General features: G+C 38.7%; 6 protein-coding genes and 1 long non-coding RNA gene across 10 annotated transcripts; 3 read left to right on the top strand and 4 right to left on the bottom strand.

The window, feature by feature from the left end:
* Positions 1-407: 407 nt before the first annotated feature.
* Positions 408-709, top strand: LOC149666987 (uncharacterized). Its single transcript, XR_016368291.1, has 2 exons — positions 408-500; positions 557-709. It is a non-coding gene; the product is annotated as an uncharacterized LOC149666987 (long non-coding RNA).
* A 648-nt stretch (positions 710-1,357) lies between these two features.
* On the bottom strand, positions 1,358-2,062 carry LOC149666986 (uncharacterized). The gene is made up of 3 exons (XM_089841663.1): positions 1,915-2,062; positions 1,630-1,830; positions 1,358-1,455 (listed from the first exon to the last, which is right to left on the bottom strand). Exons 1-3 carry the CDS (start codon positions 1,955-1,957, stop codon positions 1,358-1,360), a joined length of 342 nt encoding a protein of 113 aa, XP_089697789.1. The 5' UTR covers positions 1,958-2,062.
* Positions 2,063-3,370: 1,308 nt separating this feature from the next.
* Positions 3,371-4,021, bottom strand: LOC149666985 (uncharacterized). The gene is made up of 3 exons (XM_089841662.1): positions 3,755-4,021; positions 3,643-3,692; positions 3,371-3,563 (listed from the first exon to the last, which is right to left on the bottom strand). The coding sequence occupies exons 1-3, from the start codon at positions 3,893-3,895 to the stop codon at positions 3,371-3,373; spliced, it is 384 nt and encodes a 127-aa protein (XP_089697788.1). The 5' UTR covers positions 3,896-4,021.
* Positions 4,022-7,384: 3,363 nt separating this feature from the next.
* On the bottom strand, positions 7,385-8,196 carry LOC149666984 (uncharacterized). The gene is made up of 3 exons (XM_089841661.1): positions 7,768-8,196; positions 7,611-7,724; positions 7,385-7,546 (listed from the first exon to the last, which is right to left on the bottom strand). The coding sequence occupies exons 1-3, from the start codon at positions 8,194-8,196 to the stop codon at positions 7,385-7,387; spliced, it is 705 nt and encodes a 234-aa protein (XP_089697787.1).
* A 558-nt stretch (positions 8,197-8,754) lies between these two features.
* Positions 8,755-9,411, bottom strand: LOC149666983 (uncharacterized). Its single transcript, XM_089841660.1, has one exon. It carries the CDS (start codon positions 9,409-9,411, stop codon positions 8,755-8,757), a length of 657 nt encoding a protein of 218 aa, XP_089697786.1.
* A 4,840-nt stretch (positions 9,412-14,251) lies between these two features.
* LOC149666982 (uncharacterized) lies at positions 14,252-16,377 on the top strand. The gene is made up of 4 exons (XM_089841658.1): positions 14,252-14,367; positions 14,439-15,554; positions 16,158-16,314; positions 16,371-16,377. Exons 2-4 carry the CDS (start codon positions 14,558-14,560, stop codon positions 16,375-16,377), a joined length of 1,161 nt encoding a protein of 386 aa, XP_089697784.1. The 5' UTR covers positions 14,252-14,367; positions 14,439-14,557.
* Positions 16,378-16,969: 592 nt separating this feature from the next.
* LOC149666981 (uncharacterized) lies at positions 16,970-23,362 on the top strand. 4 transcript variants are annotated; one of them, XM_089841564.1, is made up of 4 exons: positions 16,970-21,360; positions 21,437-21,678; positions 21,743-21,892; positions 21,970-23,362. In XM_089841564.1, the coding sequence occupies exon 1, from the start codon at positions 16,982-16,984 to the stop codon at positions 20,987-20,989; it is 4,008 nt and encodes a 1,335-aa protein (XP_089697690.1). In that variant the 5' UTR covers positions 16,970-16,981; the 3' UTR covers positions 20,990-21,360; positions 21,437-21,678; positions 21,743-21,892; positions 21,970-23,362. The 4 variants fall into 4 exon arrangements, with proteins under 4 accessions (XP_089697690.1, XP_089697691.1, XP_089697689.1 ...); XM_089841565.1 differs by having other exon boundaries at positions 16,970-21,678; positions 21,970-22,367; positions 22,435-23,362; XM_089841563.1 differs by having other exon boundaries at positions 16,970-21,678.
* Positions 23,363-25,172: the final 1,810 nt, after the last annotated feature.

Here is a 25,172-nt window from a genome sequence, read left to right as displayed (position 1 = left end):
GACCTTAAAGCCAGAATAAGAATCGCCACTGCCAACATCACCACAGGAATGCTTCGCCACGCCCGCGAATCAATGGCCAGTAGACTTGAAGAATATCTACATCAGGATGGTAGACACATCGAACATTTGCGCTGAAGGACATTAATTTCCTGTTTTTTGCAGGATTAATGTTGCAAAATTTATGATATCTTACAAAAACTAGTTTTTCATTATCATTATTGTATTGATTTCCTACAAATTGTCATTTTTGTGATAATTTGAAACTGCATGAACGATTTGTTTAGTGATGCCTGAGAATTCTTAAACTAAATTTCCATGAGTCTGGAAATTTATAAATTAAAATATTCGTTGAGTGCAGTCGCAACATTTTTCTCTCTCTATGATTATCGTTATCTAACTTATCTTATCTAGAGTGGTATATAGACCGAGTGGGGAAATGTGAAGCCCCGCCCATTGACATGCGCGGTAACCACTGGATGTTTTACTTCCAACAATAACAGGTAGATGGCGGGAAAATTTGGTCTTTGGCGCGAAATTTAAAATGCTTCGTTTTTAGAACATTGGTGTTACTAAAGACATTGTTGGTTGAAATTGTAATAAAAAACGGAAAATTGGTCTTATTTTATAGATTGTGAAAAATATTCCCTCCATTTTTTAAAGACAAATTACACATTGTTTATTACTAAAGAATAAAGTTGAATATATTCAAGTTCATGAGTTTTTCTTTATTCAATTTAAAGCCAAGGGTGTAGGTTGTATTTAAATTTTCAATTTAAAATTTACTATGACTTGTAAATGCGCATTCCCGCCTTGCACAAACACAGAAAAGGATGTTTATTTATTTTATTTTCCAAATAATCCTGACGTTAGACAACAATGGTTTAAATTTATCGGTAGAAATAGCAATGATGCCTTAAGTGGAAAATATCGGCACTTGCGTCTTTGTAAGGTAATGTCTTGTTTTATTAATGAATGAATAATAGTTATCTAATAACCACTTTGTTTGAAGGATCATTTTTCTCCGAATTGCTTTGGCACAAATGGTAGAATACTCCCAAATGCAGTTCCTACAATTGGAGCACCAAACCCAATTCAAATAGAAGTATCCATGTCTGAGAGCAATAAAAGAAAAAACACTGGAAATGATATGGTAAGTTTAGATTTAATAACATCGCGATATTGTTTGCTATCAGGGATGTTTTAGTTATTTATTGCAATTAATCCCAGGACGAGATGGAAAGACTTTGTAAAGTGCGGCGTTTGGAATCAATTGATGTGGCCAAAAATGTAAATAATCACGATTATGAAACAGATTGAATGTATGTTAAACCTTTTTAGTGTTGATCTAAACTTTGCATTAATATGTTAAAGGCGTCTGTTGAAAATCCACGAAAGTGCCACATCGAAACACAAACAGAAACGTTTCCTGATGAGTCAAAGAATGCCTCTGAAAACCTGAAAATAATTATGCAAAATTTGAAGACGTCAATAGCGGCATTGTCAAAGAAGAATACAGACCTTGAAAAACAGCACGCTAAACTGTTTTCGGAACACAAAAGATCGAGGTACCAATTAGAGAAAGTAATGACGGCCTTTGGCAAACTCTTCACTGCGGATCAAATAAATCACGTTGTAGAACAGCGCAAACGATGCAAACAGTGATCTCCTCAAGCCATACAATCGTCGTTACAACTTCTATACAATATTGGTACAAAAGGGTACAATTTTTTACGTGAGCAAGGTCATCCACTTCCAACAACAAGGTGCCTAAATCAACATCTAGAGACGCTTCAATTTCCACCAGGTATTCAAAGTGCCACGCTGCGCCTGCTGCAAAAACAATCACCCAAAATGACAAAGATAGAAGAAAGTGTTATACTCTTGGTTGACGAAATGCAAATTAAGCGGTCATACGAATATGATGCTGGATTAAAAACTGTATTGGGACATTCAACATTGTCCAGCCATGCAGTCGCTACCCAAGGATTAGTGGTAATGGTTCGTTCTGCTTGCTCCAAATGGAAATACATTCTTGGTTGGCATTTGGTTGGCAACAGTATAGACAGCGGTGATCTGAAAAATTTTATGACGGACTGTATAAAATGCCTTCATGACATTGGATTTAACGTTGTGTCGATAGTAAGTGACAATGGCCCTAAAAATATGGCTATGTATCGTGACCTAGGAATTAAGGTGTCATGTTGTGAAAAGAAACACCACTTTACACACCCGTGCAATCCAGAGAACAAGATTTTTGTAGTACCAGATCCACCTCATGTTTTGAAAAGTGTTCGAAATTCTATTCTGGTCAATGTCTCGGAGCTGCCAGAGTAATGTGTTACGAAATATAATCTTCTTTGCAAAAATGTTGACATTAAGTACTTGAAGCACCTCATACACTTTCAGGCAACTTCAGAACTGAAACTAGCGCCTAAACTTACCCCAACACATGTTAATCCAACACATTATCAGAAGATGAGAGTGCCTCTTGCGCAACAACTATTAAGTGCCGATACAGCTGCTGCGGTGGAAACCGCTGTTCACATTGGACATATTGAAAAGGAGGCCTTAACAACTGCTTGGTTTTGTCGGCTTATGCATAACTGGTTTCAAATAATGAATGGTCGTTGTAAAGGCAAATCCTTAAAAGCAAGCAACATTGAATATTTACGTGAAGTGGTAGTTCTGTTTGAAGGAATGAAAATTGCTAAAGCATGGAAGCCAATTCAAACTGGTGTTATAATGGCATCACTGTCAATCATAGAATTGAATACCTACCTTTGTCAAAGGGGTTTCAAGTTTGTCATGGCTGGGCGCTTCAATCAAAATGCACTAGAAAGTTTATTCTCGTGTGTTCGCGCCAGGGGTAATAAATTTCCATCAGGAAGAGAATTTCGGCATCGTTTAAACATTTTGCTTGTGAAGCAAGCCCAAAGGTTTATGCCTGATCTAAATGTTGAAAAGATCATGAATGAATTGGTAATATTATTAGCATTATCAAAGCAAAGTGGTGCTATGGTGTTGCTTATCTAACCCTATAGTTATAACATTTTTCTTTTTTCCTTTTTCAGAACCACATTGAGACGGAGGTGGAAGAAATAGCATATACTGCTCCAAGCACGTCTGTAAGTTTAACTTGCTCATATTGTAAAGAACATAATAATTATCTCTGTTACCTTTCTTTCTATTTAGCATGGCCTGTTAAACGAGCCACTACATTCTAGTGAACGTGAAAATCAGGTGCTTCAAGATTCGACAGCCTTGGAGATGACTCAAGTGACTGAGCATGGTCAAATCCTGGATATCATGCCGTTAAATCGAGACCAATCTGTTAAGTGATATATCCTATACTATTATAAAATGCTAACCTTCACATTTCCATAGATATGTTTAGAAAAACCGGCCTCTGACATTCTTCGAACTCTAGTGGAAGACATATTTGGTACAGAGGCCGTTTATAGCTTTGTGGAAGAACAAAATAGTTCTGGCCACAAGCAAGCAAGGAGTTCTGATTCATGCATTGATAATTTAGAAGACTTGGTGGAATTCCTTGGACTTGCAGGCTTGGCACAAAAAGACCTAAAAATTACTAAAGTAGAGAGCATAGACCCAAAGGAAAGGGCAAAAGAGTTGACAATTTACCATATAGCAGGATATATTTGTTTTAAACTCCAGAAACAAATTTGCGAATCCTGTTATAACGTAATTTCACATGAAAATAAAACGTACGAATTACCTTATCATCAGTTCTTACACAGCACAAGGCTTTTGGTAACCTCAAACATCCTTCATCGAGACTATTAGACTTCGTTAGCCTGTCTGAACAATTCCTGGACACAGTTCTACAAAACATTACAATCATGAAATCTCCACTTGAAGAATTAAGTTCTTTCATAACTAGAATGCTCCACAATCAATTGGAGGTTGAGCTAAGTTGTTGCAATGTCGAGCGAAAAATTGTAAACTTGTTTGTAAGGCTAAGAATGCACATTAGAAACAAATTCCTTACCTTTAAAATGAAAAAAAAAATGTTCTACATTACACCAGATCATCAGCTCTGTAATATGCATATAATAAAAGTCGTGTAATGCACTTGGTGCGTGACATGCCACTATTGCCCATATTCTATAGTACAGTCTCAGATTACGCATAATGTTGAGCAGACGATCTTAAAAAAAGTATTTTAAATTTCGCGCCAAAGACCAAATTTTCTCGCCATCTACCTGTTACTGTTGGAAGTAAAACATCCAGTGATTTCTGCGCATGTCAATGGGCGGGGCTTTACCTTTCCCCACTCGGTCTATATCCCACTCTAATATATGCGACTCCTTGGTTTGATTTTAGATCGAGTAGCGTTAATAGGCCAAACATGCTCTCAAAGTCCTATTTTTTGAGGAAAAGACGTTGGAACACGTGTTGTTTCTGCAAGAACTTTGACTTCATTTTTGGTCTATAGACACCAAGGATCACACAACACAAGGACTTTTGGAGAGACCGAATGCTCCGTTAGCCCCCCCCCTTGTAAATTGAGTTACCGAGCTGTAGCTATAGCCAAGTGTTTCGCACATGCGCAATCGGCGCAACAGAGAGGAAAAACATCAGTTTTTACAACTTACGGCCTACATAAAAATGTTACAAAAAACCAAACTCGCCTACAGTTATCTACTCTGAGCCTCAACCCTTTTGAATTTACTTCCTAACGGATTTTGTGACGTCTGGCTTCTCATTTGTTGTGCCGAAGTGGATGCGCGATAGATGCGATCATGCTCTGCCGTAATAGTTTCCTTTCCCCAAATCGAACTTTAGCTCTCCTTCTGATACCTCCTCCGTGATAGATACACTATTTTTAGCGAGAAACGCTGTTTTAAAAAATATACGTATATTTTTACAACTCAGATATAAAGTGCACATCTAGGGTAATAATACATTATTCTAGATTTTTAATATCGGTTAAAACGTCCACTTATTACGGCAAGATGTCTACGTTGGAGGAGATTACAAGACAATTTCCATTTTTAAGCTTGTTTGGGACAAGCCATTTGAACGTTGAAGAAATTATTAAAGAAATTGCTTACAGTAATAAATGAATAGTAATTATGGCAAATCTTTAAGGCCATAACCGACTTCTATAAAGGGGCGAGTATGCAGACATAGATTTTTAGAATTTTGAAAGGAATGTTTGTTTTTTAGTTGATTTTTATTTAATTTTGTAGACCACAGGAATTACAGTGGAGTTAAGCGAGTATAATTTTGTCCCGAACCTGCATGAAATTTTCGAAGGGTAAAATGTTTTGTCAAATCTTTGCCAGGCGAAAGAAAAGAAATTGAAACAACGACAACGTGACTTTTCATACCAATTAGCCTATTTGGAACACTTGTTAAAACCGAATCCTGAAGTAAGTTGTTGTTCATAACTTATCTTAAACAATATTAATGGGGCTTTATACAAGACCGGAAGACTTAGAAAATAAGTAGCCAGAGAAGGTCTAATCCTATATTTCATGTCAAAGTTGTGAAATTATTTATTTGGAAAACTTAGTAACTGGTTGTTATGGTTTTAATTAATGTTTGGGTGAATATCTTTCGCAGCCAAATACCAAGCAGTGCCTCGATTTACTAAGATGCTTTACTCTAAGACGTATGCTTGAAATGGAACAATACCGAAGGGAAAATACCATAGCGAATTTCGATGAATCAGTCAGGAGTTCAGTTTCTTCCGAACGACACGCTACCCTCTTCCACCAATATCCTAACGTCCTATTTAACTAAAAATATTTTGGTACTGAAATGGAATGCTGTAGGATACTAAATGGTATAATGAACATGATCTTTCAGATGCAAGCAAAAAAAATACAAAACGTCGACCTTGCCAAGGTTTTCAACAAAATGGGGTCGATTCTACAGAAAACGCCATCACAATTAAACACAATATCTGTATATTTTGTATTACAAATAAAATGGAATAAGTATTGAACTACAACGAACATTTTAACGTTTTCTCGAGGATAGTGAAGGCACTTCTCAAGTATATCTTTATTTACAAAGATTTTCCCGCATAGAACCAACTTTACCTATCAACAATTATTCTTGCGGTCATGATGACGATTTTTTCTTCTTCTTCGATGGCTGTGGCATTCGTCTTGGGATCCGAAATGGATGGAGTTGGCCAGGGCTCCCGACTGGATAGCCATAGAGGTCCCTTCTACCAGAGTTTATGGTTTAGTAGCTTGGGCACTGAAACTCCTCTGGAGGCTGCATCAGCTGGATTCTCAAGTCCGGGAACATGATGCCAGTGTGATACCGGAATTATCTCTTGAATTCTTGAAACACGGTTTGCGACAAACGTCTTCCATCAACGTGGACAAGAGGAAAGCCAACATAATACGATCGGCGAATCTGTCCAAGCTTAAACTTGATTGAAGTTCAGGTTAAAGGACTCTTGAACAGTTTCGATGAGATCCGCAAGGAGCAATGCACCGCAGAGCTCCATCCTCGGGATTGATATCGCCTTATTAGCCGGAGCCACTCTTGTCTTTGCTGTGAGTAATGAGATGTGGACATTTCCAGCTTGATCGACCGATCTCAGATATACCACTCTAGCGTATGCTTTCTCGGATGCATCCGAAAATCCCTGAAGTTCGAGGACGGATATCTCAGGTAAAGAATGCATCCATCGGTCTATTCGAAGATCTTGAATGTGTATAATGGAATTCTTGAAATCCGCCCATAATGTTTGAACTCCTACGGAAGGTTCTGCATCCCAATCGATTTTCTCCTTCCATACATCCTGCATCAGGATTTTCGTTCGGATAATGATGGGGGCAAGCCAACCCATGGGATCGAAGATTTTCGATATTTCGGAAAGTAGTGTCGTCTTCGTAAGAGGTGACTGACAGGGCGCAGGTTGTACTTTGAACAGGAACTGATCTTTCCTCGTATCCCAATAAAGTCCGAGTGTCTTGACAAGAGCATCGTCATCCATCGCAAGTATGTTCTTGGAATCTTGTTACTCAGGCGGTACTTCTGTTAAACAATCAGGGTCGTTTGAGGCAAACGTATTGAGACGTAAACCGGCACCATCGCAGAGTGAGCGAATCTGGGATATAGCGATCTTGGTTTGTGTTGCGGTTTGTCCTCCACTCATTACATCGTCCATGTAAAAATCCCTTTTGATAATCGCAACTCCAAACGGATGTTCATGCAACCCTGTGTCGCCCAGCTCCTGCATACTCGAGTTGCCAAGAAGGGTGCCGAGGCTGTTCCATAGGTTACAGTGTTCAATTGGAATTCTTGGACTGGAGCCTTGGGTGTCGACCGCCCCAGTGTGCATTGCAGATTTCGTTGTTCTGGGACTACTAGTATCTGGCGGTACATTTTCATGATGTCAGCGACATAGGCTATTCGATGTATTATGAGCCGATGACAATGGCATATAGCGAATCTTGGACCACTGGACCCACGAGTTGCGCATCGTAGAAGGAGAATCCAGAGGTGGTCTTAGAAGATGCATCGAAGACCACTCGGAATTTACAGGTTTGGTTCCAATCTATCATTACATAGTGATGAGGAGTATAGACTCTTGAAGACTTATTTTGGTTCTCTGGTAAGACCTTCGACATATGTCCCAACTCTTCGTATTGTTCCATAAATCCTTCGTAAAAGGCTTTCAACTCCGGGCGTCCGTCAATCTTCCTTTCAATTTGGTAGAATCTTCTCAGGGCTATCTCGCGCGAAGATCCAAGATGGCTCTTTCATAGGTATGCGTACCACGAATCTTCCGGCTGGATCTCGGTAATGGGACTTTAGAAAATCCTCCTCGCGAGCTTTTTCTTCCGGCGTCATGATTTGTTTCTTTGGTATTTTCTCAATCGCCCAAAATTGACTCAGGATTTCTTCAAGTGTGAGTGTATTATGAAGGTGTACTCTAGGTTGTTCAATGCTCGTCGGCCCGGAAACCAGCCATCCTAGCTTGGAAATGATCGCATCTAGAGAAAAGGCATCCTTGGTTCGTTTCCCATTTAAAAGGAGTTTGAAAAACACGTCAGCGCCCAACAGTACATCAATGTCGCCAGGGATGTTAAACTCGGGATCCGCTAGTCGCAGCTTCCGGAGATGAGGCCAGTTGCTTGTATCATATTTTCGTAAAGGCAGCTGACATGTGATTTTCTTCAATACATAAGCGTTGACGCAAAACATTTCTCAAGTTGCGTCCTCGAAGAATGGTTTGAAGTGAACCAGAGTAAGTCCTCTAGCTCGACCGAGTTGCGTCGCACCTAGTCCTACTACTTCCGTCTGGACTTTCTTTCGTGCGAGGCCCAGTCTCGCCATGCACGCTTCGGAGATGCAAGATACGGACGATCCGCCATCCAATAGAGCTCGAACTTGAAGGGCTGTCTCCTGCGCAGTTTGTACTTTGATTACAGCTGTAGCTAGTATGGAATCATCCCTTGCACAGGCGACGTCCTGGACATGAAAATTCTGCGCCTGGCTTGGTTGTTGTCTATCGGAATCTTTAGTATTGGATGGTAGACTACTTGAATCTGGTTTCTCATCTTCCATGTGAAGAAGGGAGTGATGCTTTTTATCGCAGGTCTTGCAGTATTTTTCCAGTGGACATCCTTTCACTCTATGTCTCGACCGAAGCAGTTGAAACAAAGGTTCGATTTCGGTATTAATGATCGCCTTTCGTGGACCTTCATAGCGGACAGTCTTGGGCATCGGAAATTGAAATGATTGGCGGAACAGAACGTACATTTACCATCTGAGTACGATGCTCCAGTTCTGGTGTGCAAAGTCACTGGGTTCCTCGTGACGTGAGGATTGCGACCGGATGATGACGCCGCCAAGGAGCGCTCTTTGTTTAATAAATTCCAGCAGATCGCTTGACTTTGGTATCTCTGTGTTCTTGAGACTAAGTTCCCATTGCACCTTTGAGGACGAATCTAACTTCTGGGTTAGAAGGAACACCAGAACCGCATCCCATTTATTCGCTATCGGAAGAGTGTCGAGAGCTCTGGTACATTCCATCGCCGCATCTACGATCGATCGTAAGGCATTAGAGTTGCTTGTTGGTATCATGGGCAGCGAGAAGAATCGTCTCATAATGGCAAAGTTGAGCTCTCTGTTGTTTTCAAACCTCTTGGTGACCATATCCCAAGCAATGGCGTAATTGGAATCAGAAATGGTGAGCGATTTGATTAGATTTACGGCGGTTCCGTTTAAACTTGACTTGAGATAGGTAAATTTCTGGGCATCTGATAATTCTTGATTGTTGTGGATGGCAGTGAGGTACATGTCCCGGAATGATATCCAATTATGTATTTCTCCCGCGAACGTTGCGAGGTTGATTTTAGGTAACTTGATCTCCGAATGTGATCCTACAGACAACTGACGTGTCGAGATTGGAACCATAGTGGCTAGCATAGACTTAAGAGAGGTATTCCTATAACATTTCAGCGCTATACGGAGTTGATCTGTATACAAGAGAGAAAATGAGCGCTTGTACACTCGCGAGCGTAAAAATTGACGGTCAAAGGGAAAGAGACGGTGAAAGTCAGGAGGGACCCAAGAGAGAGAAAAAAACTCTCCAGCCTTCACAGCGCTCTTGCGGGTATCGGGCTGGGTAAAGAGAAAGTGAAAGGCAGAATAAAAAGGGGACTTAGCGGAAAGAGAGAGCATACACTCAAGAACAACCTACACCCTTCGGGGGGAGGAGGTGAGGGGGAGACACACCAACCCCCCTCCGGGGGGTGGAGGCATGGGGGACACACACCAACCCCCTCCGGGGGTGGAGGCATTGGGGCCAAAAAATTCGTCCCCCCCTTCGCGGGTATAAACCATGGGTGAAAAAATTCATCCCCCCTGCGCTGCCCGCGGGTATCGAGGCTTACTATTCTCTGACATGAGAACTCATTGTGGAGAGAATATTATGTTTAAGTTAAACAAATCAGTCATAAAACATCATTTCATACTCAAACATGACACGAAGTAACATATACCTAAATTACTACTTGAACCAAACCGGAAGTGGTCTTTGTCACTTCCGGGGACCAATATTTCAGAGAGGAAATGGTCTCGCAAGTATTTGTAAAAGCTTAATAAGATTTATAACACCAGTTTTTAAACCCGTTGGAAAAGCATTAGGAAGAGAAGCCCTAAGAACTGGGTCCAAAATAGCTGGTGATTACATTGCGGGTAGAAACCTAAAAGTCTCTGAAATCTAATTTGACTGAAGCTGGAGCAAATTTATTACAAAAAGCGAGTCAACACTTGTCACAACCGCAAACTGGTTCGGGTCGCCGTAGAAAGCTGAAGACTAGAAATCGAAGCATAAAGAAAAAAAGAACCAAGACTGACTTTTTGGACTAAAAAACATTAAACATGGTTGAGGGTATGATGTCAGAACTGGATTTTTTCGCGGTACCACCGGCGAATTACAATGTAGAAAATAGTGACTACGTAATTTACAAGCCTTTGGCATCAATTTCGGATCAAGGCCCTATTGAGTTCTTTGTTCCAGGATCTATTGATCTCTATACGGACTTGGCTAAAACATTGCTACAAGTTAGAGTAAAATTACTCAAAGATGATGGTTCTGCTTTAACTGCTCTAGAAACGGATGTGGGTCCTGTGAATTTGTTACACGCTGCTCTGTTTAATCAAGTAGATGTGTTTTTCGGAGATACTCAAGTTAACACTTCGACAAACGCTTATCCGTATTTGGCATTCTTTGAAACGCATCTAAATTACGGTGACAGTGCAAAAAATTCCTATCTATCTGCAAAAATGTACTACAAAGATAATCCAGTAGACGCCGCAAAAATGTTTTTAGCTGCGAATAAAAATGATAACAATGGTATGTTGACAAGGAAAAATCGCGTAGCCCTCTCAAACTCCATTGATATGATCGGTGATTTACATCTTGATGTGTGTCGAATGGACAAGTTTCTTTTAAATAAGGTCGGTGATTTACATCTTGATGTGTGTCGAATGGACAAGTTTCTTTTAAATAAGGTAGATGTTAAGTTTCGATTCATAAAGTCAGTAAACGAATTTGCTATTATCTCAACAATAGCAAATCAATAATTTAAATTTAAAATATTAGACGTAACTTTACTAATTAAAAAGGTTAAGGTAAATGCTGAAATAATGTTAGCTCACGCTATGGTTCATGAAAAACATAACGTTATTTACCCTATTAACCAGACCGTGTAAAAATACTTTTCTATTAGCAGTGGCTTAACGGATATTACACGCGAAAATGTATTTATGAATAAAATGCCAGCAAGGGTAATTATTGGTTTAGTTAGAACGGCAGCCTTTAACGGTGATCTGAGTTTAAATGGTTTCGAATTTGCTCATTTCATTTTAAACTACTTCGCGTTAACAATAGGGAACCAAACATTTCCCAACCCTCCGTTTACGCCAAACTATAACGTTAACGAGTATTCCCGAGAGTATCTTTCAAATTATACGGCTTTGGACTTGTTCAAAAGAAATAAAGGAAACTGTTTCTTACGAAGAATATAAAGAAGGTAACGTTCTCTACGGATTTGATTTAACCCCGGAAGAACAAGCTAGTGCTGGCCATCTATCACGGATTAAACAAGGAAACTTGAGAATATCAATGAAATTTAAGTCTCCGTTGATTCATAATGTAATGTGTGAATCCGTAACAAAACAATTTTTCTCGGTGTTTTGCCTTTGATCAAAAACCATTACCACCCAGACAGAAAAAATGTTTTTTTTAATACGGAACCAAAATCAAACCGAGGCGTTCACTGGTTAGCAATCTACGTAGATAATGGAATAGGTACCTTTTTGATTCTTACGGAAATGATCCTTTTTACTTCAATCTTGTAGACCTTAACCTTTACGCTAGTAAATGGTATTTTAACCACGTACCTATACAATATCCTTTGTCCAAAACGTGTGGACTACATTGTATTTTCTATTTTTTTAACATGTGTAACGGTTATACCCAAGATATGATTATTCACGACTTATATAATCCTCATGATTTAATGTATAACCAAGCAATGGTACTTTTGTTTATGTGCAAACATTTATTAAATCATAAAGACATATATTGTAATCAATAAACTTTATTCGTATAAATCGATCCATTTATTTTCCGTCTTTCGTTTTTACCTCTCCGAGTGACGTATGTCACGGAGAGGTATTACACCGGCCGTGTCTGTCTGTCTGTGTGTGTGTCTGTGTGTCTGTGTGTCTGTGTGTCTGTGTGTCTGTCAGACCCCACGTGACCGCGTTCGCAGTTTGCGTATCGGAGCAAACAAATACCCGATATCCGGAACGCGTTCGCGGTTCACGGAAATTTGGCCATTCATCTACCAACACTAGTCTTTAATATGGCTTCTAAGGACCACAATCTGCTAGTCTTTGTCCATCCCACATGGACACTAGTCTGTATTTGCTAGCTTCCAAGCACCACCATCTTCTGTTCTTCGTCAATTTCACCTTGACACCAGCTTCTATGCACCACCATCTTCTGTCCTTCGTCAATTCCACATTGACACCAGCTTCTATGCACCACCATCTTCTGTTCTTCGTCAATTCCACATTGACACCAGCTTCAATGCACCACCATCTTCAGGTCTTTTGTCCATTCCACATGGACGCCAGTCAGTACATTCTGGCTTCTTTTCCTCCGTCATCGCTTGGTTTCAAGATATACGTGGCGATCGGCTAGGGTTACGAGAAACGTCTAGCCTCCCAATGGCAGGGCTTCCACCATCGGTTCACGCAAATGCGTTTTTATCTATTATTTGGTTTTAAGATATACGCGGCGATCGGCTAGGGTTACGAGAAACGTCTAGCCTCCCAATGGCAGGGCTTCCACCAAAGGTTCACGCGAATGCGTTTTTATCTATTATTGTAATGGAATCGAAACGTATATATACCCCAAAATTTGAAAAAAGCGGGCAAGAGGGGTACCCTTCACTTTAAACGTCAATATTAGCAAAGTTTCGAAAGATAATAGGAACAACTTTATTTTAAACGATTTAACTATTTTTAAAGTTATTTACTGGCGATTAAAATAATTAAAAATAATTATATTTATTTAAATATTAAAGATAAACCCAAGTACCGAAGTCGTTAAATCATTGCCTCCTATATCTTTCTAGGCCCGTGCATTGCGTTATATTTCGTACATTGTCTCTTATATCTTTTTAGGCCCGTGCATTGCGTTATATTTCCTACATTGCCTCCTGTATCTATCTAGGCCCGTGCATTGCGATATATTTTTGAGAACAACAACCAAAATGGGAAGCTCCTCTCAGAACCATAATAATTTGTTTTCTCTGTTATATGAAATGAAAATATGGATAATATTTTCGGCAATTCGATTTGAATGGCTCTTTCTGATGTATCATTCTCTCAGCACTGTTCATAATGGACAGGAACGTAGAGATTCGAGACACTTGGAATTACGATAGTGTTTCAAATCCTCTGTAATGAGGGCTTAACGACTTGGAGTGACTGGAAAGATAGATACACATCCTATTTTTTAGTTGTACCATGCGTACCACAATGTTGCCAGGCGTTTATTGAAGGATGCTTGGGTACTTGGTACAGACTGTTACGTCTACCAAGTTTCCTAGCATCCAAGAATAAATAGGATTCATAGAAGCCAGTGTTATGGGCATGTCATGGGTCAAGTCGTTAAATATATCGACGCAGTTAAATAGCTGATGGCATTATTTTATCCACTTTCTCATTGCGTTTCGAGTGGAAGTTCAACTTTGGCACGGACGACAGATGGCGCTCTTAACCTTCTACCCCCAAAAATCGCTGTTGTCTGCTCGTTTTCCCCTTCCGCGTTTTTTCGTTATAAACTTATGATTTAACGAACTGTTAAGATAAAATTTCATATTTCCTAAGACAGATAAGCTTCTACTCCTTTCATCTTACTCCCAGTTAGATTTAACCTTGTTAAAACTTAATCCGATGAATTTGAGTTATATTGTCGTAAAATCCTGCGCATACAGTTACCTAGGAGTGATATAGACATTTTTACCGATGTCTAGAGATGTTAAGCTTAAGCGAAATTGTTTTACGTTTGAATAAATATACCGCTTCCAGTAGTGGGTTTATAGTACTCCTTGTTTGTGTAAGATTAGTGTAGCTGTAGAGCGTTGTTGATGTTTAGTTTATACGCCCCCTAGGCCTATTTGTGAAAGACCTTTTTTACGCACTTTTATCATTCTTTATTTGAAAAAAGTGTTGGCAATGTATATTTTTTAAATATGACGGAATTGCTGTTGGTATGATAGCACTCTATTCGCGAAAAAAACCTTTTTTTAAACAGTTGATTCATTCTTTGATAGAATTTCGATGGAAGCAGTTAAGTGTAAAATTTGCTCGATTAATTTTGTTCGGCAAATAATATAATTAAGCCTTACGTATTACTGAAGGAGATTGATTTTGCCAACCTGTGTGAGTATTTAAGGAGATTGATTTTGCCAACATTTGTGAGTATTTAAGGAGATTGATTTTGGCAACCTTTGTGAGTATTTAACTGATTAATAAGTAAATGGAGGAAGATAATAATTTAAGTAAAGAGGAAATCAGGAAACGTAAAGCAAGGGAAAGAATGAGGGCAAAGAGGTCAGATCCTGAATTTAGGAAACGAGAAAATGAAAGGAGAAGAGAGTTAGCAGCTGAAAAAAAGGCTGTTTCGGGAACAGGTTCTAGCACACCCAATGTTGGTCCTACCGCGAGGCCAGTTGGCCATGATTCTGCGAAAGATGATGCATTAAATAAAAGCTCTATTGAAAGTACTGTAAGCGTAGGCATATCTTTTAATGAGGAACCCAATAATGTACAAAATGATAATGCTAATATTAGTGAAATAATCGAAGGCGATGAACAAGTACCTTGTACGTCCCATGGTAATGTCTATCCCTTAGAAAGATTAAGAATCTTGAGACAAAATGAAGAATGCAGTAAGAGGGAGTCGCTAGGTAAGGGGAAAAAGCGAGAGAATGAGTCAAATTGTGAAATTGAAAATCAGGGTGGAATATTTACCAAAAAATTAAAAAGGGTTGATGAATGGTATAAAGCAAGCGAGCGTGTAAGAAATCAGATAAGTAAGGCTACTGAACGCCAAGATCCAAATTATAGGGAAAGAGAACGTGTCAGAAACCAATTGTATAAGGCTGCTAAACGCCAAGATCCCGAGTTTAGAGATGTTGAACGTGCTAGAAAGCAGACAGGTATGGCGGCTAAACGCCAAGATCCCGAGTATAGAGATGTTGAACGTGATAAAAACCAGGCTTGTAAGGCTGCTAAACGCCAAGATCCCGAGTTTAGAGATGTTGAACGTGCTAGAAACCAGACAGGTATGGCGGCTAAACGCCAAGATCCCGAGTATAGAGATGTTGAACGTGATAAAAACCAGGCTTGTAAGGCTGCTAAACGCCAAGATCCCGAGTTTAGAGATGTTGAACGTGCTAGAAACCAGACAGTTATGGCGGCTAAACGCCAAGATCCCGAGTTTAGAGATGTTGAACGTGCTAGAAACCAGACAGGTATGGCGGCTAAACGCCAAGATCCCGAGTATAGAGATGTTGAACGTGATAAAAACCAGGCTTGTAAGGCTGCTAAACGCCAAGATCCCGAGTTTAGAGATGTTGAACGTGCTAGAAACCAAACGGGTAAGGCGGCTAAACGCCAAGATCCCGAGTATAGAGATGTTGAACGTGCTAGACAAAGATCTTCAGCCGCAGATAGGCGAGCAAACCCCTCGCTTATAGAGCAGACCTATTTTGATAGCATAAAAGATGGCCCAACGTGGCCGTGTGAAGGATGTTCAAATCTTTTTTTTAAGTCATCTGGCACCATTGTAAAGTCCATAGATTTTTTGTCAGTCCCTGGTATTGAACAAAGAGAGTTGAATGATGAAATATTTTTGTGTAGTACTTGTAATAAAAGCGTTAAGAGAAAGCAAATTCCAAAATTTTCAAGGGAAAATGGATTTGTGTTTCCTGAAATACCTGCGCAATTAAGTAACATAAGTAATTTAGAAGAAAGAATGATATCACCACGAATACCATTCATGCAAATACGAAGGTTAGGGTGTGACCAACAACGTGGTATTAAAGGAAATGTGGTTAACGTCCCTATAAATGTAGAGTCCACCGCCTCGGTTTTACCCAGGTTACCTCGAGACACGGATACTATTCAAATTGAGTTTATGAGAAGAATGCAGTATAACACACCCTATTTGTACGAAACTGTGAGACCCAAAGTCATTTTAGAGGCCCTTAACGTTCTGGTAAAAACGCCTTTGTATGTTAAACATGGAATTACCGTTAAGAGTGACATATTAGACCCCATTCCTGAAGAACTTGAATTTATTGTTGACGAAAATGACCGTCAGGTAAATCAAGTTGATGTATCAGGAGATAATCCAGTAGTGCCAATAAACGCAGAGAATGATAGTGATGATATGTGGAATGAACCCAACGAAAGTAGTTCGTTAACAGTTGGGAATCAAGACACATTATTAGTTTCTTTAAGTAATTTCTTGCCAAGTAATACCATGCATGTTAAGTTTGCTCCTGGTGAAGGTCAAACCCCAATGTCTTTACTCTTTGACGAGGATGCGGAAGAATTGTCATTCCCGAGCATTTACGTGGGTCAAAAAATGAACCTTAGGGTTAAGGGAAGTTTTGGTGATATTTTTAAATGGGAGCTTCGTAATATTGATAGGCGCTGTGCTAAAAATCCTTCGAAATTGTTTTACTCTTTTGTCAAATTGGAAACCTTGAAAGTTAGTCAATCTATACAGGTTTGCATGAGGAAAACTAAAAGAACAGATGGGTCGATATATACTGCTGGACTTTTAGCCTCTGCAGGTTCTCTTGATGCTTTAATTAAGCAGGATGATGGTTTTAGGGTTTTAGAAAGACTACAGAGCTCGCCTTCTTATTGGCGACACAGACAAAAGGAATTGATGGGTATGATTAGACAGCTTGGTACGGCTACCTTTTTCATAACGTTTTCGGCTGCCGAAAGTAAATGGCCTGAGCTACTGAATATTTTGAGACTAACCTCTGGGCAGGAGAGTTTACCTAACGATGATATTAACAATTTAAGTTTTTCTGAAAGGGCAAAACTGATTCAGGATGATCCTGTTACTTGCGCTAGATATTTTGACCACCGTTTTCGGGCTTTGCTTAAGGCTTTACAGAAATTAGGTCCTCTTGGCGTTATAGAAGACTATTATTTTAGAGTTGAAATACAGCAAAGAGGTTCGCCCCACCAACATGGTTTGATTTGGATAAAAGATGCTCCAAAACTTAAAAATGATCTCTCAAATGTTAAGGAAGTAGAGGAATTTATTGATAACGTTATTTCTTGTGCTGCTGAGCACAATGACGAACATTTAGATTTGTTAACACGATTACAAATTCACAAACACACAACGACTTGTAGAAAGAAGGTCGATAATAATTCCGTTTGTCGTTTTGGAATCCCGTTTCCACCTATGCCCAGAACCATAATTTACGACCCTGGTTTAAGAGAGCCTGGTAGCGTACAGGAAGAACTCAGATGTAAGGAAAGGTCAAAGAAATTGTATGAGATGTTGCAATCGAAAGAAAAAGAGTTTTGGGTAGATAGTTTTGAGGAGTTGCTAGCTAAGTTGCGTATAACTGAAGACGAGTATATTTCTGCCGTTACTTATGACCTCAAAAGGAAAACAGTTTTGTTGAAAAGACACCCTAAAGATACTAGAGTTAATCCTTACAATCCGTGCGCTTTGCGTCTTTGGCAGGCGAATATGGACATTCAATTCGTTCTTGATGCTTACGCACTGGTTATGTATATTGTATCATATATAGGAAAGTCTCAAAGAGGGATGTCTTTGCTTCTGCGCGAAGCTTCTAAACAGGCAAAAAATGATAAATGTTCAGTAAAACAGAAGTTGAAACTAATTGCTAATCAGTTCTTGAATGCCCACGAGGTAAGCGCTCAGGAAGCGGCTTACTGTGGTTTACAAATTCCTGTGTCCAGGTGCAGTCGCGCCTGTGTTTTTATAAACACCAATGCCCCTGAAAATCGTGTACACATTCTTAAGAGTCAATCTGAACTTGAAGAACTACCAGCAGACAGTAATGATGTTTTTGCCTCTGGGATGCTAGAACATTATGTTCAAAGGCCAGAGGAACTAGAGGCAATAACATTAGCTCAATTTGGTGCCTGGTACGAATATTCCAAAGCCCGTAGAGTGACTAAAGCCGCCCACGATCATGTTGATGAGGGAGAGAGCAATGAAGTTGAAGCTTGTGGTAAATGGCTGAAACTTAAAGATGAATCAGGGTTTATTAGGAAACGTGGCCATGCTAAAATTATTAGGTACAGAAGATTCAATTTAGAAAAAGATCCCGATAACTTTTATCGTGAACAATTAATGTTATTTAAGCCTTGGCGCGATGAAAGTAATGATATTTTGACAAAGGATATGAAATCAGAATATGAGCTTTGTCGCGAAACTATTAATGAAGTTAGGAAAGAATTTCACAGTGAAATTGACGAAGCAGCCGTGGAACAGGCTGTAGCAGATTTTGAAAATGGAGAAATTCAAGTGGATGTTACTAATATCCAGCCTGAATTAGAACATAGAAATGAAGTTGATAGATCTTTAGCTATGGATGATTCCGATTTTTTAATTAATACGGTTCAAGAACCTGTAGGAAATATTAATAGAGAAATTATTGATGGCAATGCCGAAAATACTGTTGCTCCGTCAATTACCTTAATTAATGACTCTGAGTACAACGCCCTTCTTAGAAAATTGAATTCAAAACAAAGAGAGATATATTACCATGTTTTGTATCATGTAAAAAGCAAAGAAACTCCGTTGCGCCTCTTTGTTACAGGGGGCGCTGGTGTGGGGAAAAGTCTTTTGATTAGTGCTATATTTGAGTCTGTGTCAAGGTTTTACAACAAACAACCTGGGAGTAATCCATCGGAAGCGAAAGTAATCCGTTGCGCACCTACTGGCAAGGCTGCCTTTAACATAGGTGGGGCAACTTTGCACAGTACTTTTAGTTTACCCGTTAGCCAATTTGGTGGAAATATATCGAGATTGGAAAGTGAAACACTTCATAAATGCAGGTTACTCTATGGTCAAGTAAAACTAGTAATAATTGACGAAATTTCAATGGTTGGAGCGAAAGTGTTTAATCGGGTAAACGCTAGGTTACAAGAGATTATGGGTTGTCCTGATTATTTTGGTGGTGTGTCTGTCGTTCTAGTTGGAGACTTTAACCAATTGAGACCAGTTTGCGATAATTTCGCATTTCAAGGTCAAAGTGAGAAAGATAATCCTTACGCGTCGTTAATTGGTAACCCAATATGGGAGCAATTTGAATTTGCCGAACTTGAGGAAATTATGAGACAGAGAGATGATAAAATATTTGCTGAAGCTTTAAATAGAATGGCTGTGGGAAGTATGACTCAAAATGATATTGATTTCTTTAGTAGTCTGGAGGTAACGCCTGAGCGTGTACCCCCAAAAGAAGCGATACATCTTTTCGCCACTAACGCGGAAGTAAACCAATTCAATCAAAATAAGCTTTTAAACATGAATACGGAAAAGGCTGTTTCGGTTTCAGTAGATGTTGTCAATGGTGATCTTAGTAGTGAAGTTAAAAATAACATACTTTCCCAAGTTGAAAAGTTAGCAACGTCTGATACGTATGGTCTGCCCAAACAATTGACTCTTGCGTGTGGCGCGAGATATATGATGACCAACAATGTTGACACCTCTGACGGACTAACTAATGGGGCGACCGGTTGGTTAAGAAAAATAGAGTACGGAACAAATAGGGTCGGGGATAAAATCCCGTTCAGGGTATGGATGGAGTTTGACGATCCCAAAGTTGGGAAAATGTTGAGGCAAAAATGTCATGGTTTATATTTGAATAGTAATATTAACGCTTCGTGGACGCCTGTTGAAAAGGTCATAAAGTCGTTTAATAGAAAATGGAGACAAAATAATGCCTCAGTTTCTAGGAAACAATTGCCTTTGGTTGTTTCTGAGGCCATTACGATACATAAAAGTCAGGGTGATACTTACTCCTCGGTAGTGGTTCATTGTAAGGCTACAAAAAAAATTGAAAGAGCGCATTTATATGTGGCTTGTAGTAGAGCGAAAACCGCTTCCGGTTTATATATTGATGGAAAATTTAAAGTTCCTAATTCACCCAAAAACAACCTAGTAGAATTGGAACTTAAGAGGTTGCGAGACACAAAAAGCATAGAACTACCTTTCTTGCATGATCCCGTTTTCATTTATGTACATAACGTGCAGTCTTTAAATGCTCATTTAGAAGATGTTTTAACAGACAATGTAATAATGAAAAGTCAAATGTTATGTTTTGTTGAAACGTGGAAAATAGAGACGGACGATTTTAGAGTGCCATCTTTTAAGGAAGTAGGTGGTATTTACTTGCCAAGTACGGCACGCAGAGTTGCTTTTGGTTCGTCCATATATTTAAGAAAGACGCCTGAAAACGAAGTTAAAGAGATAGATACTAGAGTTTTACGAAGCGACAGTCCTGTTAGAAATTCTCACGTGGAACGTTGCTGGTTAGATGTTTACATAGAAGGAGAACTTATATCTGTGGTATTGTTGTACAAATCTCCCTTAGCAAGTTTGAGAACTGTGTTTGAGGACTTTAACCCTTTGTTTGACATGAAATATGATTCTTCCATTCCAACAGTTGTAGTCGGAGATTTTAATATTAATTTCTTAAAAAGCAAAACGGCACTGAGCATGTTTTTTGATTCATTTGGGATAAGTCTTTTACCTGGTCTGGAACAAAAGTATTCGACTGACTATCATTGCCAATTAGATTTGGCTTTTGGTAATAAACTATTTCGAGACCGATACGAAGCTTGTTATAGAGAGACTTACTATTCTTACCACAAGGGCATATGTATTTTTAAAAAATGAATAGTTTGATATGCAAAAGTGGATAGTAGCATTATGCAAAAGGTGGTGATACTATACTGATGTGCTTAAATCTATAGCTTAGGCTTGGGATCCTAGATAAAGAAACCCAAATTTGGCTTGGGATCCAGGATAAGAAACCCAAATTTGGCTTGGGATCCAGGATAAGAAACCCAAATTTGGCTTGGGATCCAGGATAAGAAACCCAAATTTGGCTTGGGATCCAGGATAAAGAAACCCAAATTTGGCTTGGGATCCAGGATAAAGAAACCCACTTAAGGCTTGGGATCCTGTACTAAGAGACCCACTTAAGGCTTGGGATCCTTGACTAAAGAACCCACATCTGACTTAAAGATTTGAAAAAAAAAAAAATGGTAAGTATCATTATTGGAATTGACGGTCATATAAGTTTGGTATTAATCCTTTTAAAAATATGGTATATTTTATGAGTAACCTGGAGGATTGGCGTAGTTCATGAGTAGCCTAGAGGATTTGTGTAGTTAATGAATACCCTAGAGGTTATGCGTAGTTCATGAATACCCTAGAGGTTATGCGTAGTTCATGAATACCCTAGAGGATATGCGTAGTTCATGAATACCCTAGAGGATTGGAGTGATTCATGAGTAACCCTACAGCATTGGTTTAGTTCATGGGTAACCATGGAGGACAAGGTCAACGAAATTGTAAACAAAGTATGTAATAGTGATAATTAGTTAATGGGGAGAATCGTTGAGGTGATTTATTGTGGTTTTTCAGAAAATACGTCGGCAAATATATCTCAAGGCTTATCCTTAGGCTTAATAAAGGTGAAATACAACTCTGAAAACGTTAAAATGGTTGCGTCAGATAACTGAGATCTGGAGCGGCAACTGTGGGTTCATGTAAAGGCGAACCACTGAACAAAGTGTAAGTGTTGCATCAAGTTTCATAGGTTTGGTGAAGAATGGAGCAATTTTGTATAGCGTACTTTAAAAATGTTTTAGGTATGGCGAAGCGGAAATGGCTGAATAATCGGCGACAATTCAATAGTCCTAGTCGAAAATCCCCTTTTTTTCGGCAAAACACCGCCGAGGTGATTTTGAAAATGTTCCTGGCGGCGTTATCTGCCGTTGGTAACACTGCAGCGTCCTCAAAAGTTGGCCAACGCTCAAAGCGGAAGTTGGACTTCGCCGCAATTTATCGACTAGAACTATAGTTCTAGCACCTTCAATGTTATGGGAGCGGCAAGTAGAGCAATACAAGGGCGGGCTGCATAGCGGTCTAGCAGTGGAAATACAGAAAGGAGAAAAACTTAACGCCAAGAGGCAGAGTTTTCCTATTTTGTGGAACTGGAGTCGTCTTGGTCTTTGTTATCTGAAACGTACAGCGCCAATACACTTATGTAATAGTTTCGAAAAAACGAAACTTAATGAACCACGCCTCATCTACTAGGTTATTGCTTTCTTTAGGACGCTATCCACCAAACATTCATCCTTAAACAGTCTGAAGAGGTTTTTAATATTAATAATTCAACTGTGATTATGGTTTTTTCCCAAATGGGTTTTCCCAGAGACCTTTTTCCCACATGCGCTGTGGGTTTTTATGGTTCGAATTAGCTTGTATTATGACATGAATATTTGACATGCATTGCATCGTTCGATAATGCTGTTAATAAATTTATTCGTGGATAGCTCAGACGTCCGAGTGAAAAATCAACTATTAATTTAAAAATAAGTGTTTTAATATTAATAATTCAACTGTGATTATGGTTTTTTCCCAAATGGGTTTTCCCAGAGCCGTTTTTCCCACATGCGCTGTGGGTTTTTATGGCTCGAATTAGCTTGTATTATGGCATGAATATTTGACATCCATTGCATCGTTTGTTAATGCTATTAATAAATTTATTCGTGGATAGCTCAGACGTCAGAGTGAAAAATCAACTAACAATTTAAAAATAAGTGTTTTAATATTAATAATTCAACTGTGATTATGGTTTTTTCCCAAATGGGTTTTCCCAGAACCTTTTTTCCCATATGCGCTGTGGGTTTTTATGGTTCGAATTTGCTTAATGTTAAATTATACTGAAGGTTCCAATATATAATGTTAAATAACTATTCAATGTTGTATATAGATAGAAACGTTGAAGTATTATAAATACTGTTCTGTTAATGGTTTTTCAAGAACCTTTTGTTCCCATATGTATTGTGGGTTTTATGGTTTTAATTAGGTTATATTTAACTTTTACTGTACAGTTTAATGTATTATGTTATTTATTGCTTTGTATATATTGAAGTATTGTTGAAGTGTTAAAAATACTGTCTTCTGAGCCTAATGTACTTTCAGAATGTTATGGTCTTGAATTAAATGAAAAGTTAATAAAGTGAACGTTAAAATATATGACATCGTCCCTATATTATGTGGTTTGATATGCTCATAGTTTCACAAGAAATATAGTATATTATGTGGTTTGATATGCTCATAGCTTCACAAGAAATATAAGAAAACCAAGATCAGAAGAAGATTTTACATTTTTGAAGAGAATTACCTTAGGAGCCTAGCTTATGTGTGATTGGGTTATGGCTTCCATGTTTTGGGGACATTTGCTTTTTGTGTGGCGAGGTATGATTCAGCTTTGATATGGACAAATGTTACAAATCATACTATACGGTTGAGGTACAGCGAGAGAGTAGAGTTTCCACAGCAAAAAAAGGCTTGAACAATTGACTATTTTAAAATTGAATTCCTGCATTTGCAAAGAATTAAAAAAAAGCGATAGATGCATATATTTAGGTTGTTTAAGGGGTAGTGATAGTCATCTCCACTCGGAGAGGTAATATTTTGGCTTTCCCAACTTGTTTGTTTTGTCATCTTACAGTTATGTTTGATTCTTCTTCTTTTGGTTTGGATTTTGTTTTAGTTTTCTTTCTTAGTTCAAGCGGAGAGTACAATTTTTTCAGTTCTTGATATTCGTGAATTTCCTATTCTATTTAAGCCTTTCAGGATTTGTAATTCAGGAGATATTGGAGCAGTAAATGTAAATGTCGGAGCTGTAGGTGTTGATGGAATTATATTTGGAGGCATTGTAGGTATTAGATTAGGTGTCGATGTGGGGACCATTGGAACTGGCAATGGCTGTACAATAGAGGGTTGACTTAATTTTACGGTCAGTGGTTCAACTAATTTCTTAACGTTTAGAAACTTTTGTAGCGTTGTCAAATATTCTCTCAATTTTGTTTCGGATGTTCCTGGTTTTTCAAGAATTTCACTCATGTCTTTGTCTAAATCAGATAATTTCTGTCTACGGCCGACACAACTGTCGAAGCCGGAACTAGTATCATTTTTTTCATCGTGCAGCGTTAATCGCCGAAATTACACTAGGTACCAATGTTCCTAGTAGTAAAGGCCAGAATCCTCCTGTTTGATTCGTCATCAAACGACGTTTCTTTTTTAATGACAAAGATTTCAAAGCTAATCTTCTTATAACCCTTTTATGACTCCTAAGTTTTGCCTTTTGAGCCTTGGTGATTGGCAAGCCTCCAGTTGTAATATTATGACAAATATTGCAAATAGCTTTTATCTGAGCATTGCTACTATTTTTAAGAATTTTTTTTCTTTGTTTACTATGTTTTAAAACGTGTAAGAAGGGATAGTGTGGACGAAGTGATCGGGGTACCATCGTTATGGTAAATAATTTATTTTGGCGAGTTCACGTTAATTTAATCCTCGACAAAAACTATCATAGGACCATCAGAAGGAAGGACATTGCTCCTTAAACGAAGTTTATCATCTTGGTCCTGTTTACAATCAATTAATATATAACTATGCGGTTTCTCCGTAGCCATTTCATAGGCTTTAGCTAAAAAATGTTTCTTTTTGGGAAACGTTTGCCGTCCTAGGTATTCAACAGCGGACGAATCTCTCGGAGATTTATAGATAATTATATAAGAACAATTAAGACTTATTGTCCTGGCCTCTTTCCCCTTAGCGAAGAGGTTCTGCGTAATTAAAATCAACGAGGTATTGAGATGATGAGACCCCTTGACAAACCAATCAGAAATTTGACTGCTACTATTACACTCGGATGATAAGTCGTCGAAAATCAACAGATTATTTTTAGTCCTATCGAAGAAATCTTCGTCATTAGGCGGTAAACCTTTTATAAAATCGATATTTCCAATTTTTCTTTTTAATTCGTCAAATTTTGGTT

The sequence above is a fragment of the Phalangium opilio genome, unplaced genomic scaffold, assembly GCF_054372755.1.
Source record: "Phalangium opilio isolate 3A_F unplaced genomic scaffold, DU_Popi_V2 ptg000060l_1, whole genome shotgun sequence".
Classification (NCBI taxonomy): domain Eukaryota; kingdom Metazoa; phylum Arthropoda; class Arachnida; order Opiliones; family Phalangiidae; genus Phalangium; species Phalangium opilio.
The sequence above is the reverse complement of the archived record's forward strand: the minus strand, read 5'-3'. Positions and strand labels throughout refer to the sequence as shown.